This window comes from Lipophrys pholis, assembly GCF_963383615.2.
Source record: "Lipophrys pholis genome assembly, chromosome: 15".
NCBI lineage: Eukaryota > Metazoa > Chordata > Actinopteri > Blenniiformes > Blenniidae > Lipophrys > Lipophrys pholis.
The window spans coordinates 11487955-11503776 of record NC_137642.1 but is presented as its reverse complement, the minus strand read 5'-3'; the positions used below and the strand labels follow the sequence as shown (position 1 = coordinate 11503776).

Below are 15822 nucleotides of genomic sequence, written 5' to 3'. Positions count from 1 at the left end.
GAGAAAGTTGTGTCAGCGGTCAGACGCTGCGCCACCAGCGGACTCTCTGTTTACGCGCTGCGGGCAGCTGCGGAGATATATTTCATAAAACCAACCGTGGCCGCATGAACAATCGCAGATTGTTGCCAGTAAATCGGTGTCCCTCTTTCCTCTGGTCATTGCAGCTATGTATCAGTTCCGGGCTCTAGCGGGTGTTCTGCAGGGCGGGTGTGTTGGGGGCAGCCGGCTGCTTGCAGGGCGCAGAGCGGGTCAGGCCCGGCGCTGCTGGGCTGAGCCCCGGAGAGGCTGCTCCTCCAGGACCGACACCCTCCTCCCAACAGTCACTGGCTCCAGCTATGTGGAGGAGATGTACCTTGCCTGGCTGGAGGACCATAAAAACGTCCACGAGGTAACATCAGGATGCCTAAATGAATCCCCACAGTGATGATGATGATGATGATGATGCTGATGATGATGAGTTTTAGTGTTATTTGGATCCACAGAATTGATGAATTTGAAGGGGCATCCTATGGTGATCAAATTAAGCTGCCAGCAATATACAGTCAACAAAGAAATGTTTCGTATTTGTTCTTTATTTATGTCTAACCTTTTCTGCCTTCATTACTTCTTTCTCCCTTCCTGTAAAACTGTAGCACATGCATTTCTTAGACGTTCACCTTTGACACCAGTATTTGGTCTGACAAGTCAAAACAGGTACATTGTTTTATCACGTAGCATTTATTCCAGTTTGTAACAGTGGAAAATATCTTTAATGTAAAAAACAAATATGTTCAGTCGTAAACTTACTCTCAGGTTTAACTTTTATTTGCTTTTAAGGTGGAAACTTTCCACAATAATGGGAATCAATTACAACCAATGGCAGCCGGAGGACTGAGATGGTCAGAATCTGATAAGAAGTGAAATTAAAATGAGCTATTTCCAGTGTTGATGTTACTTCTTCAGAACAGAGGGAGCCTAATGAATTATAAACTGCTTTTTAAATTGTCTTATTAATAGAATATTTGCCCGGAGCATTTATAAATATGTTGTAGCTGCAATGTCTTGTACTTTCATCCAGTTGTCCCCCCCGTCCCAGCAATACATAAGCAGCAGATTCATGTTTGTGAGAGACCTGTTTGCTCCATTTGTCTCTCTCTGTGTTGCAGTCCTGGGACAGGTTCTTTCGTAACATGCAGGGCTCCAGTCCATCTGGTGAGGTGGGAGAGAGACGGCCCTCCGCTCTGCTCCAGGGCCGAGTCCCGTCCTACTCACAAGACATGGCTCAGAAAGTGGTGGAAGACCACCTGGCTGTGCACACACTCATCAGAGCATACCAGGTATGCCAGACTCACTCAACGCAGCTGTCAGAAACACACACACACAGGTTTCTGTAATTTGGATGTTTCTCAATTAAAACAGATTTTTACAAAAAAAATAAAAAAATCTGACTTCCATTCATTCAAATCCTAGAAGTGTCTCTGCACAGATGTCATCTTCCTCGAGGAACAGCTATTTGTATCTGCGACGTGTGCGTGAAAAATGCATCAAACAACATCCTCTTGGACTCACCAGAACAGCTGCAACTGGCAGAGAACCATGTTTACACTGTGTGTCCGTGTATTAAAAGGAATATACGATTTGTTTGTCGCCGCACCATGTTATGCAAATCGCAAGATTGACTCTAACCTACTTATCCCGGCTGCTTTTTGAAAATACAAAAATCAAAGAGACTACTTAAACAAAACAGGTGGTAACATTTTCCTTTTGCCCTCGAATTAATATGATGAACTATCCAAGGGATTTATTAAATTCTGTCTTTTGGCAAAGGCGTCACTTTTATTCCCAGCTTTTTAAAGCCCAGGTGTGTGTGTGTGTGTGTGTGTGTGTGTGTGTGTGTGTGTGTGTGTGTGTGTGTGTGTGTGTGTGTGTGTGTGTGTGTGTGTGTGTCTACATGGACATAAACAGCTTTCCCCGGGGCCTCCTTTGTTTGAAAGGTTGACCTATAACTGAGTCTTGCTTTATTCTCCAGCTGTTCGTCGTCAGCATCATGAATGCCACTTAACCACTCCATAATCCTTTCTGCATGTCAACCTCTGTATTTATATTAGCACCCAACTCTTTATTCTTTTTTTTTAACCCCCCCCCTCCTACTGTTCTTTTCACCATTTCTCTCTCACATCAGATTCGTGGTCACCATGTGGCCCAGTTAGACCCTTTGGGAATCCTGGATGCTGATCTGGACTCCTTTGTGCCCTCTGATCTGATCACCACCATTGATAAACTAGGTGAGACTATTTGTTTTAGACACTTCATACTTTGCAATCAGTGAGTAAAAATGTTAACTGCTCTGTTGCTTTCATGATTTGAGGAAGGTTCAAAACTCGCCGTAATACTGAAAATTATTATTTTCCATGCATGCCTGCAGGTACACTATCACCTGACTTCATACAAAAGAGGTGTTGAACTTCTTTTTGAAATCAGTAGTGTATGGAGTGAGCCTACAGGCAGTATATATGCTGATGTGGGTCCTACTATAGAAAGCCTTCCTTCTAATTAACACTAATGATACATTTCTTAGTTTGGGAACACAGTCTCACTGGCATTCTCACTTCAAAAGCTCGTTCTGTCTTATAATCTAATTTTTATTTTCCTTGCATGTCCAATAACAATTTTTTTTTGCCTTGTGGGTTTTTATTTTTTCCTTTTTTTTTTTTTTTTTTTTTTACAGTAGATACTTGTGCTGCTATGCACGCATTGAAGACACATCTCCAATACAAGGTTGCATAACTCATCAGACTAGAGTGGAAGTGGTTTTTCAGTATGAACTGCCCCATCACACTCTCCACCGAGTGTGTACATGGGTTGGTCAGCCTAATGCTGTCATTAATCTCAGGCCTCGCTCTTGTCATTCTCCATTTCATTTAGAGACCTGAGCGGTGGAGGATGCGGGATGGCCACAGAAAGCGATCGAAGTATACGGCAATAGCTAGTAAAGAGGATAGAGAGAACGAGAGAGAGAGAGAGAGAGAGAGAGAGAGAGAGAGAGAGAGAGAGAGAGAGAGAGAGAGAGAGAGAGACGATGTTATCAGTGATCAGTGTGTCAGGACATAGCTTCGCATTATGTATCAGCACAAGGGCCACAGCTCCCTAATGAAAGCTAATGAGAGCCTCCGTTGCCCCTTATTTGGTCAGCTTATAGTGCACAAGTCTATTCTTGGCTCCCTTTGTCTTTGCAGTGCTGGTAATATGATTTGCACCTGTCTCCTCCGATGTTGCCTGTAATCTTGAGCTTGACCAGCTTTCAGGTGGGCTTTGTCACCGCAGAAACCACCTGATGCCGTGTTTACAGACGTCTCACTAAAATACATTCTCCCAATTTGGATTAAAATTTTATTTTCCCTGAATTTCACAATTTTTTTTTTTTTACAAAGTTCTAGCTCCAACTAATAAACTTAGCTAATGATTGTTTTCAGTCTCGATTAATCTGATGGTTATAATCTTTTATTTGATGAGTTAATTATTCTGTCTACAGATAAACAAAAAGATCACCCTATACACCCCAGAGGGAGACTTATTAGTTTGATTCTTGACTTAAACGACAGGCCAACACCTCAGATATATTTGAAAATGACATGAGATAAATCAGTCCCTTCTTTTAGGAAGGTTTCATTATATTTGTTATTTATGCTAAATACAGTCAGATACAGTTGATGATAGATTTTTATTTTGTTTACATCCTGTGATCCAACAATGACTAAACCCATCAAGAGCTATACAGTGAATTCTTACTCCTGTTCACACTCAAAGTTTCCTGTGTTTTTATAAATTCTAAAGGCATAGAAGAAAAAAAAAACCCAACTATGTATACAATATATGCAGATCTCAACATGGATGTGAGCAGATATTTGTGCTCAATTGAAAAAAAAAAATAAGCTTGCTCTCTGGTTTTAGTTTTCAGTGATTTTCTTAAGCCTTGTTGCTTTGGTTTCTATATTCCTCTTATTTGCAGAGATGTGCAATTCAGATAGAGATTAATGTGAACAAATCAAAAAACAACGTCAGTTTGTTTTCACGAGAAATGTTGCTGTCCAGACATGGACTATATCTTACATGCATCACACGGTTGTTTGTCTTGAGAGTAAAACGTTTGTGTCTCTTGGTTATTTCATAGGCTTTTATGGTCTTAATGAGTCAGACTTGGACCGAAGCTTTCAGCTGCCTGCGACAACCTTCATTGGTGGAGGAGACACGACTCTGCCTCTTCGAGAAATCATAGGCAGATTGGAGGTATTTTCTTTGTTTGTGTTCATATATTATAATAACTGTAATAATGTGGAAAAGCCTTTACACATGAGCTTTTTTCCCCCCTCCCCTCTCAGACGTCCTACTGCGGTCACATAGGTGTTGAATTCATGTTCATTAACAACGTGAACCAGTGTCAGTGGATCCGTCAGAAATTTGAGACTCCGGGCATCCTGCAGTTCACTAATGCTGAGAAGAGAACTCTGCTCGCCCGCCTCATCAGATCCACACGGTCAGCAGTGAATTAGCACTTGAGGAATTACACTTTGGTGACAACGCAGTACATCAGCGTAGGCAATTGCTCATGTCAATGAACTCTCATACCCATATATTAAAATATATAGCCCCTGTTCTTAATATGGGTTCATTTGCATCTGAGGAATGATTTCAGAGTTTTCTCAAGGTTGGACTGTTTATGTTGGAGTATCTATCTATCCTAATATGTTCTTTTCTGCTGTTGTGTGTGTATTTCCTATTAAAGCACACATGGTAATGAAATGGCTTTGATGACATGTTGTTTCCTGTAGTTTACCATTTGTTATTGTCATGAGTTTATAGACGTGTTCTCTACTATCAGATGATTAAAACTACCCGTCACTGTATTTAGGTTTGAGGACTTTCTGGCCAGAAAGTGGTCATCAGAGAAGCGTTTTGGTCTGGAGGGCTGTGAAGTCCTCATCCCAGCTCTTAAAACCATTATTGACAAGTCGAGTGCTGCCGGCATCGACAGTGTGATCATGGGGATGCCTCATCGGTAAAGCTCCTCACTGTTCTCAGCTCTCTATGTTCTCTCTTCCTACAACCGAGTCCTTTCCTTCTCAATCTGTAAACTTTCTTTTTTTTTTTTTTCAGGGGTCGTCTTAATGTTTTGGCCAATGTGATCCGGAAGGAACTCGATCAGATCTTCTGTCAGTTTGACCCCAAACTTGAAGCCACTGACGAGGTGAAAGGAAATGCTGACGAGTCACCAGACGCAGAATTCTCTGACAAATACATCCTGGAGATGCAGTCGATTCTTTTAATGCTAATTTAGGTTTTTAACTCACGCAGGGTTCGGGCGATGTCAAATACCACCTTGGGATGTATCATGAGAGGATTAATCGCTGGACGGATAAGAACATCACATTGTCGCTCATGGCAAACCCCTCCCACCTGGAGGCAGTCGATCCAGTGGTTCAGGGAAAGACTAAAGCTGAGCAGTTTTACAGAGGAGACATTCAAGGGAAGGAGGTAAAAAAATAAATAAAAAAAAATGTTGTGTCAGCTGCCTGTTTTAAAACACAACAACTTCATTCTGATGAGTTTGTATTGGGATTTTCAAGGTGATGTCCATCTTGATGCATGGTGACGCCGCTTTTGCTGGACAAGGAGTTGTGTATGAGACCTTTCACCTGAGTGAGCTGCCCTCCTACACAACACATGGTACAATCCATGTTGTGGTCAACAACCAGGTATCAGAAAGTTCTGTGCCCCTTATGAATGACCACTGGCACAGGATTTGCATAATGCTTGTATTGTGTCATAAGAAATACTGTGGAAGAATGTTATCAACGACAAAAAAATGTGCTTGGTTCCAGAGTTACTCTGCTCCAGAGTAAAATAATCCCAATCATTTAGCCAGTGACACGAATGGTTTCATCTCAGGGATGAATTAGGATTCCTGGAATTAATATTACAAAGCCACATTTTTCAATACATGAAGAGACAGAAGAATTTGAGATGCCCACATCACATTTTGTGACTTCTGCCTGAAAGCTTTGCACAGACATGTACATATGATCTTATAATGCTTGCTTTTATTCTGAACAATTATGTTGTTAAATTCTTTATTCCAAGAAATGTGTAAAGAAAACAAAAAGTAAAAACCTATTTTCTGACGTTGTTCATAAGAGTGGAGCAATTATTTCAGTTTTTCCGTTTGTTAGTTTTTTAAGCACGTTTAATAATTGTTGAGTGTTGCCTCTCAGATCGGCTTCACCACAGATCCTCGCATGGCCCGCTCCTCCCCTTACCCCACCGACGTGGCTCGGGTAGTCAATGCGCCCATCTTTCACGTGAACGCCGACGATCCCGAGGCGGTGATGTATGTGTGCCAGGTGGCTGCAGAGTGGAGGACCACCTTCAACAAGGACGTCGTCATTGACCTGGTCCGTAATCCCCAGGCCCTGACTGTTGAGCAGCAACACACCTTAAATGTTCCATCTTCTCTTTTTCAAGTTGTATGTTTCTACAGGTTTGTTACAGACGCTTTGGCCACAATGAAATGGATGAGCCCAAGTTCACTCAGCCGCTGATGTATAAACAGATCAGTCGGCAGGAGCATGTGCTGAAAAAGTACTCCCACAAGCTCATTGCAGAGGGAGTGGTGACACTGCAGGAATTTCAGGTTTGTGATGTTAAACCGTTTTCTCTAGTTGAATATGGTGTATATTGCGCGCCACTTCTGTATGCGGTTTTATTTGCTATATCACCATCTGCTGAACCATGTGCATTAAATCACACTTGGATATTACCCCAGCCCTGGAGTAAATATGTTGTGCCAGCACTGCTGCTTTTGAGCTTCAATTTACTGCCTCACTTCAATCACGAGCTCCACAATCCCTCACAAATAGTATATATTGCTCAATGAAGTTGAAGTATGCCTCAGATTCTAGTGTCATTCAGTAGAATTGCCGAGTTTCTCCATCCAAAACAGAAACTTTGACCGTAACATCCATTCTGAATGTTTGTTTTTTTTTCATCCAGAAAGCAAGTGAAATAGTGCAGCTCCTCTCTGGTGTGGTGTTTCCTGCTTTTGATGGACATTGTTTTCTGTTTTGTGGCCAGCTGTTTGGGCTCTTGAAAAAGTCCCATTTGTAATACAGCAAAGGCATCACTGCTCTCTGAGCCTTTTTTCCTCCTCCAGTATGGCTCACCCTGCCTGTAATTCTCAGTGTATTTCTCTACTGCTCAGCTACTCAAACATGTCAAAAAATGGAGCCTGCAGAACAAAACAGCCCATCAGAGAAAAAAATGTCATTTTATTGAACTTGAGATGCAGAATTGGCTGCTTCAGAGGGCTCACAGGTTAACTTCCGTATATCTCTGTCTGAAAGGCTATTTAATGTCTGATGTTGATGTTTGGTAATACCTGGCTAAAAGGAAGTTTGCAAGTGGCCATACATTAAAGATTTTCACAGTGGCAGTGAAAAACTTTGCACATACTTAAAAAATGAAGGTAGAAAATTGCGGTTCGGTTATTTTCGGGCTGCATCTAGTCCCTGATGATGAAGTCGACAGTTCTGGGTTAGTAGGTTGCAGTCCCATAATAAAAAAAAAAAAAATAAATCTAAACGTGCACTTGTTAGAACTGTACCATTTTCTTTATGTGTTTGCAGGAAGAAGTGGCCAAATATGACAAGATATGTGAGGAGGCATACACAAGCTCTAAAGATGAGAAGCTCTTACAAATTCGACACTGGCTGGACTCACCTTGGCCAGGTAAAATAAAATGAAATACAATTTCAAATGAACACGGTAACATACTTTTGTTTCCCGTGTGTGATTCGTATTCATACTGTCTCCCTTTGCAGATTTCTTCACAGCAGAAGGCGAGCCCAGGAGCATGAGCTGTCTCCCCACAGGACTGGACGAGGACGTTCTGCAACACATCGGTCAGACCGCCAGCTCAGTGCCAATAGAAGACTTTAAGATCCACCCTGGTGAGTCTAATTGTCCACATCATTTTCTTTCAAGAGATTAAGTCATGCTGTACAAATGAGGACCAGAGCCTGGTTTTTGAAACGCAATTCCCAAGGAATCAATCAAGGGTAAAAGTTTAGTTCTTTTTGCTTCTGCTGCCTGTGTGTTTGTCCAGGTTTGTCCCGTATCCTGCGCAGTCGAGCCGACCTGGTGAAGAATCGGCAGATGGACTGGGCTCTGGGAGAGTACATGGCATTTGGCTCACTTCTCAAAGACGGCACACATGTGCGACTCAGTGGGCAAGATGTTGAGCGGGGAACCTTCAGGTGAGTTTCTGAGATTATGCCTGTTTATTTAAGCAGGGGCATCTCAGCTGCTACAGGGTTCACACATGCTGCTACTGATGGGATGGAGTGGTTTAACTTGCGTATGGCTCGAACTGAAGCTGAGCAGTTTTTCTCAGGAGAACTTATCTTACAAAGACGTACGCAACATTTATGGCAGTCAAATGTACAATTTTGAAATGGAACAAGTGATTATTTCACTGACAGTTTCTGTGACCAGAGGTGAAGAGTGAATGACTCGCTCTTAAAGACAGTATATTGAGTAAGTGCCTGTGAGGGGAGAGTGGCGTGGAGAGTCTGACAGACAGAAGACGTCAGCCTCCTGAGTCTCCTGGGAACCGAGGCCCACATGGTGTTGTCATGGTATGGAGGGAACGAGTGACACATGAACGAAACCAGCCCTCTTTTTGCAGTGCCTGTCTTATCTGTCCCCTATCATTTCTCCGCCAGCCCATCCTCAATGACAACCCCCCCCCCCCCCCCCCCCCTCCCCTCCCCACACACACACCACCCCCCCACCTGTCCAGCTCACGCAGACATACATCACGATAACTAACCAGAGGCTGTGGGGCTTTTTCTTTTGCCTCACATTTACCAGTGACATTTCCTTCCCCCCTTCTGCTGTCCTCTTCAGCAGGAGAAAAACTGACAGGAGCCAAACACCACACCCACTCTTCATCTCTTTCTTTCACCTGTTGTTCACATGAATTCCTCTCTGGTCTCAATTTAAGTCCACATTTTATTGTTTTAAATTGTTCCCTTTTTTGTGTGTGTTTTTTACCTCTACTTCACCTCCACTACCGCCTGATTCTGCCTTTTCCTCTCTTCCACCCACACGTTTTGAAACCCCCCCACCTCTGTGCTTCTCTTTATAGTGCTTAGGAGCCGAGCATATTGGTATGTTACAGTTGAGTGGGCCTGTTTGCATTTCTGTGATGTACGTAGCGGTGTGGAGTAATGGATTCAGTCGTCGTGTTTGGATGCCTTGCATGTGCTACGCCGTGCACCCCTTTCCCTGACTAATGGGGCCCCTAGGCAGAATGCATGTGTGTGTGTGTGTGTGTGTGTGTGTGTGTGTGTGTGTGTGTGTGTGTGTGTGTGTGTGTGTGTGTGTGTGTGTGTGTGTGTGTGTGTTAGATAAAGAAAATAAAGAATAAAAAGGTGGTCATGGAGTTTCCTGAGGCAATCTGAGAGAACAACCTCAGTTCATTACAAGGTTGTTTTTTTTTAAGTCCACTTTGGATTACATGCAAGTGAACTACGGAAATAAAGCAAAATGCTCGATGTTCTCAACTATTATTTATTTCTTTGAAAAAAGATTCTTTTGAGAAAATATGTATCCTGTAAATAAACATCAAGAACCGAGCAAAACAATTATACTGTCAGTGTGAGTAGATTTAATATGAATGGATAATCGTCAAATGAGACATATCGCAATGATCTACTCTAATGGATAATGATTTCAAGTATTTCCTGCAATTCCTCTCCCTGACCGTTACATAACCTCCAGCACTGTGTGTGTGTGTGTGTGTTTGAATAGTTGCATGTGTGTCTGGGTCATTAAAGTGACGCTAAAGGGTCTTAGTGAGTGTCTGATGGTGCAGTTTCTGAAGGCTGAGTCTTTCTTCGGAGCGAGCCGGCGAGCGCTCTGGCAGAGCTTGTTAACACTTGGCTCTTTGCTCCCATCTACTCTCGTTGAGCATCACACTGACTGACGATCATGAGAGAGCAGAGTCCTCGAGGAGAGTTTTTCTGAGTCTCTGCTGCAATGTGTGTTGATGTTGCATCTATCGGTTGAGACCCTTTAAAAATAAAACAGTTATTGTTTTTCAAATCATGTTTTTTATTCTATCTGGAGACCAGGTTAGCTTTTTGTGGCACAACACTGACACAATTTTTTTATTTTTACCCATAAACGTCTTAGTTTTTAAACCCTGATTATTTTTGATTAGTTATTTTTATTTGAAAAGCAAGACATCACATCTTTCACTGATTCTATTTTCTTACAACAAAAATACTATATGTATAAAATCAAAGCAGTTGTGTTGTCCAATCCTTTTCTCTCTTGCTTTTCGGGTATTTTACCATAAGTCACTCATTTATAAACAACACACAAGAACTTGATTAGTTCTTAAAGCAAAACATTTAGCATTAAATATGTGAAGTGTTTCATATTTATTGTGTATTTTTCTCTTATCTTATTTTTGTATTTTAAAGACAGCAACTTTCAGCCTTTTAAAGCAGTCTGTGGGGTTGTTTCCTTTGTTTCCTCCCTAATGCCTCAGCTAAATGTGTGTAACAAATGCTGTTATTTAAAACTTTAAGCTCCACAATATTTTTGAGAACTAAAAAGTTAATGTGATGGTGATGTTAAGGTGATGTTTGCATGCAAAAGCATATAATTTGACAAAGGGTGTAAATGTTCCAGCTAAAACAGCCTCTTCGACATCTCAACTGACAGATTGTCAGTTGTGTCTGAGAACTGGCTGTACGGCTCTTTCTGTCCTTGATATGTCTGCATCTCTCGTCATTCACAGTCACCGTCATCATGTGCTGCACGACCAAGAAGTGGACAAACGTACCTGCGTCCCCATGAACCACCTGTGGCCAAATCAGGCTCCTTACACCGTTTGCAACAGTTCCCTCTCGGAGTATGGCGTTCTAGGTAAGACTCTAATGTCTCTGTCTCTGCTGTGGGATATTTTAAGTCATTTTCTAGCTGTATGAATGTGTATGTGTGTGATTGTGACTGCAGGTTTTGAGCTCGGGTTTGCCATGGCCAGTCCAAATGCCCTGATCCTCTGGGAAGCTCAGTTTGGAGATTTTTACAACACAGCACAGTGCATCATTGATCAGTTCATAAGCTCTGGTCAGGCAAAGTGGGTCCGCAACAATGGCATTGTCCTGCTGCTGCCACACGGCATGGAGGGGATGGTGAGAATTGAAGTTAGACGATGAGAGAATACATCTTCAAAACCAAGTTGGAGTGTGTAGCAATTGCACACACAATTTTTTTCGTGAATCTTTTATTTTGTCATCACGTGTCTTGTTTTGCCGTCAGGGCCCGGAACATTCATCAGCTCGACCGGAGCGCTTCCTGCAAATGAGCAAAGACGATCCAGATCACATCCCCGTACGTCCACATGTACACGTTACATTAGGGCTTGAATGGCTTTCAATCATTTGATGTGAAGATTCATTTCCAAGAAAATTACAGTGTGTAGTACAAAGTGCTGCACTTAACATCCAGTGGTTTCAATTTCATGACCACTTGAGTGAAAGTTATAGGTTAAATGATTATTGCTTATTACTGAAGAGCTAAAAAGTCTCTTCATTATGGCCCCAAAGTGTTCAGCAGTGACTTATGTCCTCAAGGGTCCGCTGGTGTGAGGAAACATTTAAGGAGGTCGCCGCAGCGGGCTGCATCAGCAGAAGCTTACCAGATTCATCTTCAAATGGGATATTGATCAAACTATTAGGAGGAGCCCACTAAGAGATTACCATCATCTGTCCTGTGTGTGCACGAGTGAGATACAGTAAACTGATGCATTCGTTTGCGCCAGCTTCTGCACAGTGATAAGAAACACCGTTCCTCCAGCTCACATTGAGTATGTCCCACTTTTGCTTTTGTAGTCCTCAATGTTTAAATGTTATAACCTTTGCATTGGTCATTCAGGAGATGACTGGAGATTTTGAAGTTCAGCAGATGTATGATTGTAACTTGATCGTGGTCAACTGCTCGACGCCTGCCAACTACTGCCACGTGCTCAGGCGACAGATTCTGCTGCCATTCAGGAAACCGGTAAAGAGAAAAACTTAATCGTGATTCTTAATGTCTTGTTTGTTTTTTATTACGTGTAGGGCTGCACAATAGTTTAGTATTTAGCACACGCCTCATAGTGAGATTGTCATGTCTGCATGGGACTTTTTACAAAATCCTGCCTTTTTTCGGCTCACTGCTGAAGTGCCTGCTCGATGTGAACATGTGTGTGTGAGACTATTTGTCTCTCTGAGTTTGATCTGTGATCGACTGGTGACCCGTCCAGGGTGTAATATCTTCACTTACAGTCAGCTGGGATCAGCTCCAGTACACCACAACCTTTAGTTTGATAGAATATGTATAGACGGATGAATTGAAATCATAATATAATTAATGAATCAGTGTTTTTCTCCTCGATATATACTCTACAGATTGTATATAGTTTGAATACATTTCCGGAGTCTTTTGTTGTCTTTTTTATTTATATTTCTTATTTGATTAAATTCAAATCTCAAATGTGGAAACATGAAATAAGATAAGAAAACCTTTTTTCTTAGCTGCTTCCATGTTCTATGTCCTGTTCCTTTATTGGTTCATTTTACCATGTACTGCCATAATTATGAAGTTTCGAGCTGTATCACGACCATGTTTTCTAATTGCAAATATATATATATATGTGACATGTGATTGTCGAAGTGCACTCTGTATACTTTTGAGCTTGAACTCTTGAAGTAAATAGAATACAAAGTTTTGTGGCGTAAACCATCTAATGATGTCTTTTTTTTTTTTTTTTTTTTTAAACGGGCACACTCTTTTTCAGTCTCTCACAGCTCTCCGCCACAGCGGATGTCTAAACTGATCCCCAGTTGCACATAAATGCAATGCTTTGTGAAGCATGAGAAAATTAGTTCCTAAGTAAATTAGCGAGCGGGCCAAGAGGGGATAATATTGTTTTGTTTTTTTAAGAAAAACTCTTGAAATTGTGGACGTGGTCGAATAAGCACAAAGGCTTTTATTTATTTGATTGTTAAAGGAATGTTTTGTTTTCCCAACGCTGATGTTGCGTGCTATAGGTTGGCAACAAATTAGCGTGAAAAGAGACTTTAAAAAAAACAAAAAACTTTTATCTCTGGAGTTTTTTCAAGGCGCACGATGCAGATACGGATGACAGGATCAATCTGTTGTTTGTCACTGAATGAAACTTTTCTCTTTTTTTCCCCTCAATTAGCTGATCGTCTTCACTCCAAAATCTCTGCTCAGGCTCCCGGATGCGCGGTCAAGTTTTGATGAACTGGCAAAAGGTGGCGTTTAACTGTAACATCAGTGAAACGTGACCGCATGTATTGTGACGCATATAGATAATAGCTGTTTGTAACTTCTCAATGTTTACAGGCACTAAATTTAAGAGAGTCATTTCTGATGAGGGTCCTGGAAGCCAAAGCCCAAGCCAGGTGAAGCGGGTTATTTTCTGCACTGGTAAAGTTTACTACGAACTGGTCAAAGAGAGGAAACAGCAAAAGATGGAGGGAGATGTTGCCATCATCAGGCTTGAGCAGGTTTTTATTTTTAGCATACCACGCACTGAGGATTGTGAAATGGAAGCGATGCAAGGTTTGTTATTTGTCACTTTGTTCGGTGGCTTCCTCACCAGATCGCGCCGTTCCCGTTCGACCTGATCCAAGAGGAGACCGAGAGATACGCCAGCGCTGAGCTGATCTGGTGTCAGGAGGAGCACAAGAACATGGGCTACTACGATTATGTGCGCCCACGCTTCCAGACAGTGGTCAAGAACAAGAAACCCATTTGGTAATGATGTCATGTGTGACATTATTTTTTGTTTAAATGTCTCATCTGCTTAGTCTGAAGCATCTAAATGTAAGTGTGTGTGGGTATACACATTAGGAATAGTTTGTGTTGCTCGTATAAGATCTAAACAACTAGAAACTTTTGTTTTCTAATATAACCCTGGGGAGCTTATTGAAGACTGGGCTCAGGTGGCTTGACGCCTCATTTAATTTATTAGATATGGAAAATTCTAGCTGTTTTTTTTTTTTGGGCATCTGGAAGGGAAGCATTCAAAGCCCTTTCACTGACTGACTACCATGTATTAACATTAAGTTAGGGAAAGCTATGCAGTATGGAGGAGCAGCGGGGTGCACACCGGTGGATTAAAGGGTTCGAGGCGCTCTTTCTCCTGATTACAAAACTTCCATGTTTGTTTTCAGGTATGTGGGACGGGACCCTGCAGCTGCACCAGCGACCGGAAACAAATCCACCCACCTCAATGAGCTGAGGAGGTTCATGGACGCTGCTTTCAACCTGAGCATCTTCAACAAGAGGGACATGTAAAAAAAAAAATCATGAACTAGTCTGTTGGTGTCCGTTTTGTCACAATCCCTGTGACACACATGTGGCACATGCACTCTGTCTTTTGGATTATTTTTTTTTTTTTAAGTAAACATGATTTTAACCTACAATTACCTTAAGTGTAAGGTTGCATCATCCTGTAGATTGTATGCCTTGAATGGGTTTTACACTTGTACCACATTCATTAATATTTAATGTTTTTCCTAAAATGCAATCATCAAATATCACTGAACCACTAATTGTCAGTAACACGCACACACTTGATCAGACTTGAGACAATCATTGTTTTTGGAATTGTTTTAATAGTGTCCACTCCTCCGGTGCTGTTCAGCAGACTACTGCTAATATTTGTATTATTGTCTAGGTTTTATTGACGAATAGTGAATCAACACAAAACTTCACAGCTGTGTACTCAAACGATGAACGTGAGTCACCTACCACAGGTATGAAAACTGCAGAAATTTAACACCTCAGTAGGCTTTACTGTGTGCATTTGGTTTGACTAGCTGAGCTTCTGGTGAAGGGGTTTGTATTTATTGTCACACCTCACTTCATCAGGAGACATGAGCCAGCTGGCACAGAGACTTCAAGCCATGTTTTCTACTTAGGACATAAGGCTCGGCTTCCTCTCGGATGCTGAGGGACGCACACACGTAAACACAACGCGGCTTTGAGAGCAACATTGATGCTTGGTTGTCACAATAAGATCCCAAGGCAATGATAAGAATTGGTATTGGTAAACACTTTGAAACACTAAATAATGCTTAACTTATTTCTTCCTAATGCATCTGGGATACGTACCATAAGATCACAAGTGTAATTTTAATATATATATATATTAGCAATAAACTGTAAGGGTATTGAAATGTATAGACAATTTGAGAGAATTTTATGTACAAATGAACTATGCTTAATGTACGCGGAATATCCAGTGCACAATAAAGAGGGATGTTTAGCTGTTGACAATGTTTATCAATTTGATCCACATACATCATGTTTAGCAGAGATGTTACACTCATAGATGTTTGTTTATGTTTGTTTATCTTGGTTCACCCACTGCATCTCTTACGGCTTACTGCTTCTTCCTAGTTTTCTCAAAGTGACTGATGTCACTCACTGGAAAACACATAAACTACTGAACTGGCAGTCCACAAGTCTCATGCAACCCGGTCTACCTTCTCCCTGTAGCATGTTGACTGTAGCATCCTGCAACCCTGAACTGGATAATGCGGTATAGGATGGATGGATGAATAACGGATCCAATTCTCATTAATTGTTAAATATAAAATAGACACCTATTACACAACGAACAGTTTGTTTTGAGTAGGCAGATGATGTAACACGAGATTCGTCTGTTTTTCACTTTAATTCATGAGTGTATTGTGATCC

The 15822-nt window shown here is 41.6% G+C and overlaps 1 protein-coding gene across 1 annotated transcript; it reads left to right on the top strand.

The window, feature by feature from the left end:
• Positions 1–166: 166 nt before the first annotated feature.
• On the top strand, positions 167–15394 carry ogdhl (oxoglutarate dehydrogenase L; the record flags this gene model as incomplete). Its single annotated transcript, XM_080481370.1, has 22 exons — positions 167–388; positions 1146–1316; positions 2162–2264; positions 4151–4266; positions 4359–4513; positions 4889–5035; positions 5134–5224; positions 5332–5511; positions 5604–5732; positions 6249–6428; positions 6515–6667; positions 7659–7761; positions 7854–7982; positions 8138–8288; positions 10844–10971; positions 11062–11240; positions 11368–11439; positions 11983–12108; positions 13295–13367; positions 13459–13622; positions 13718–13872; positions 14292–15394. The coding sequence occupies 22 exons, from the start codon at positions 167–169 to the stop codon at positions 14413–14415; spliced, it is 3051 nt and encodes a 1016-aa protein (XP_080337496.1). The 3' UTR covers positions 14416–15394.
• Positions 15395–15822: the final 428 nt, after the last annotated feature.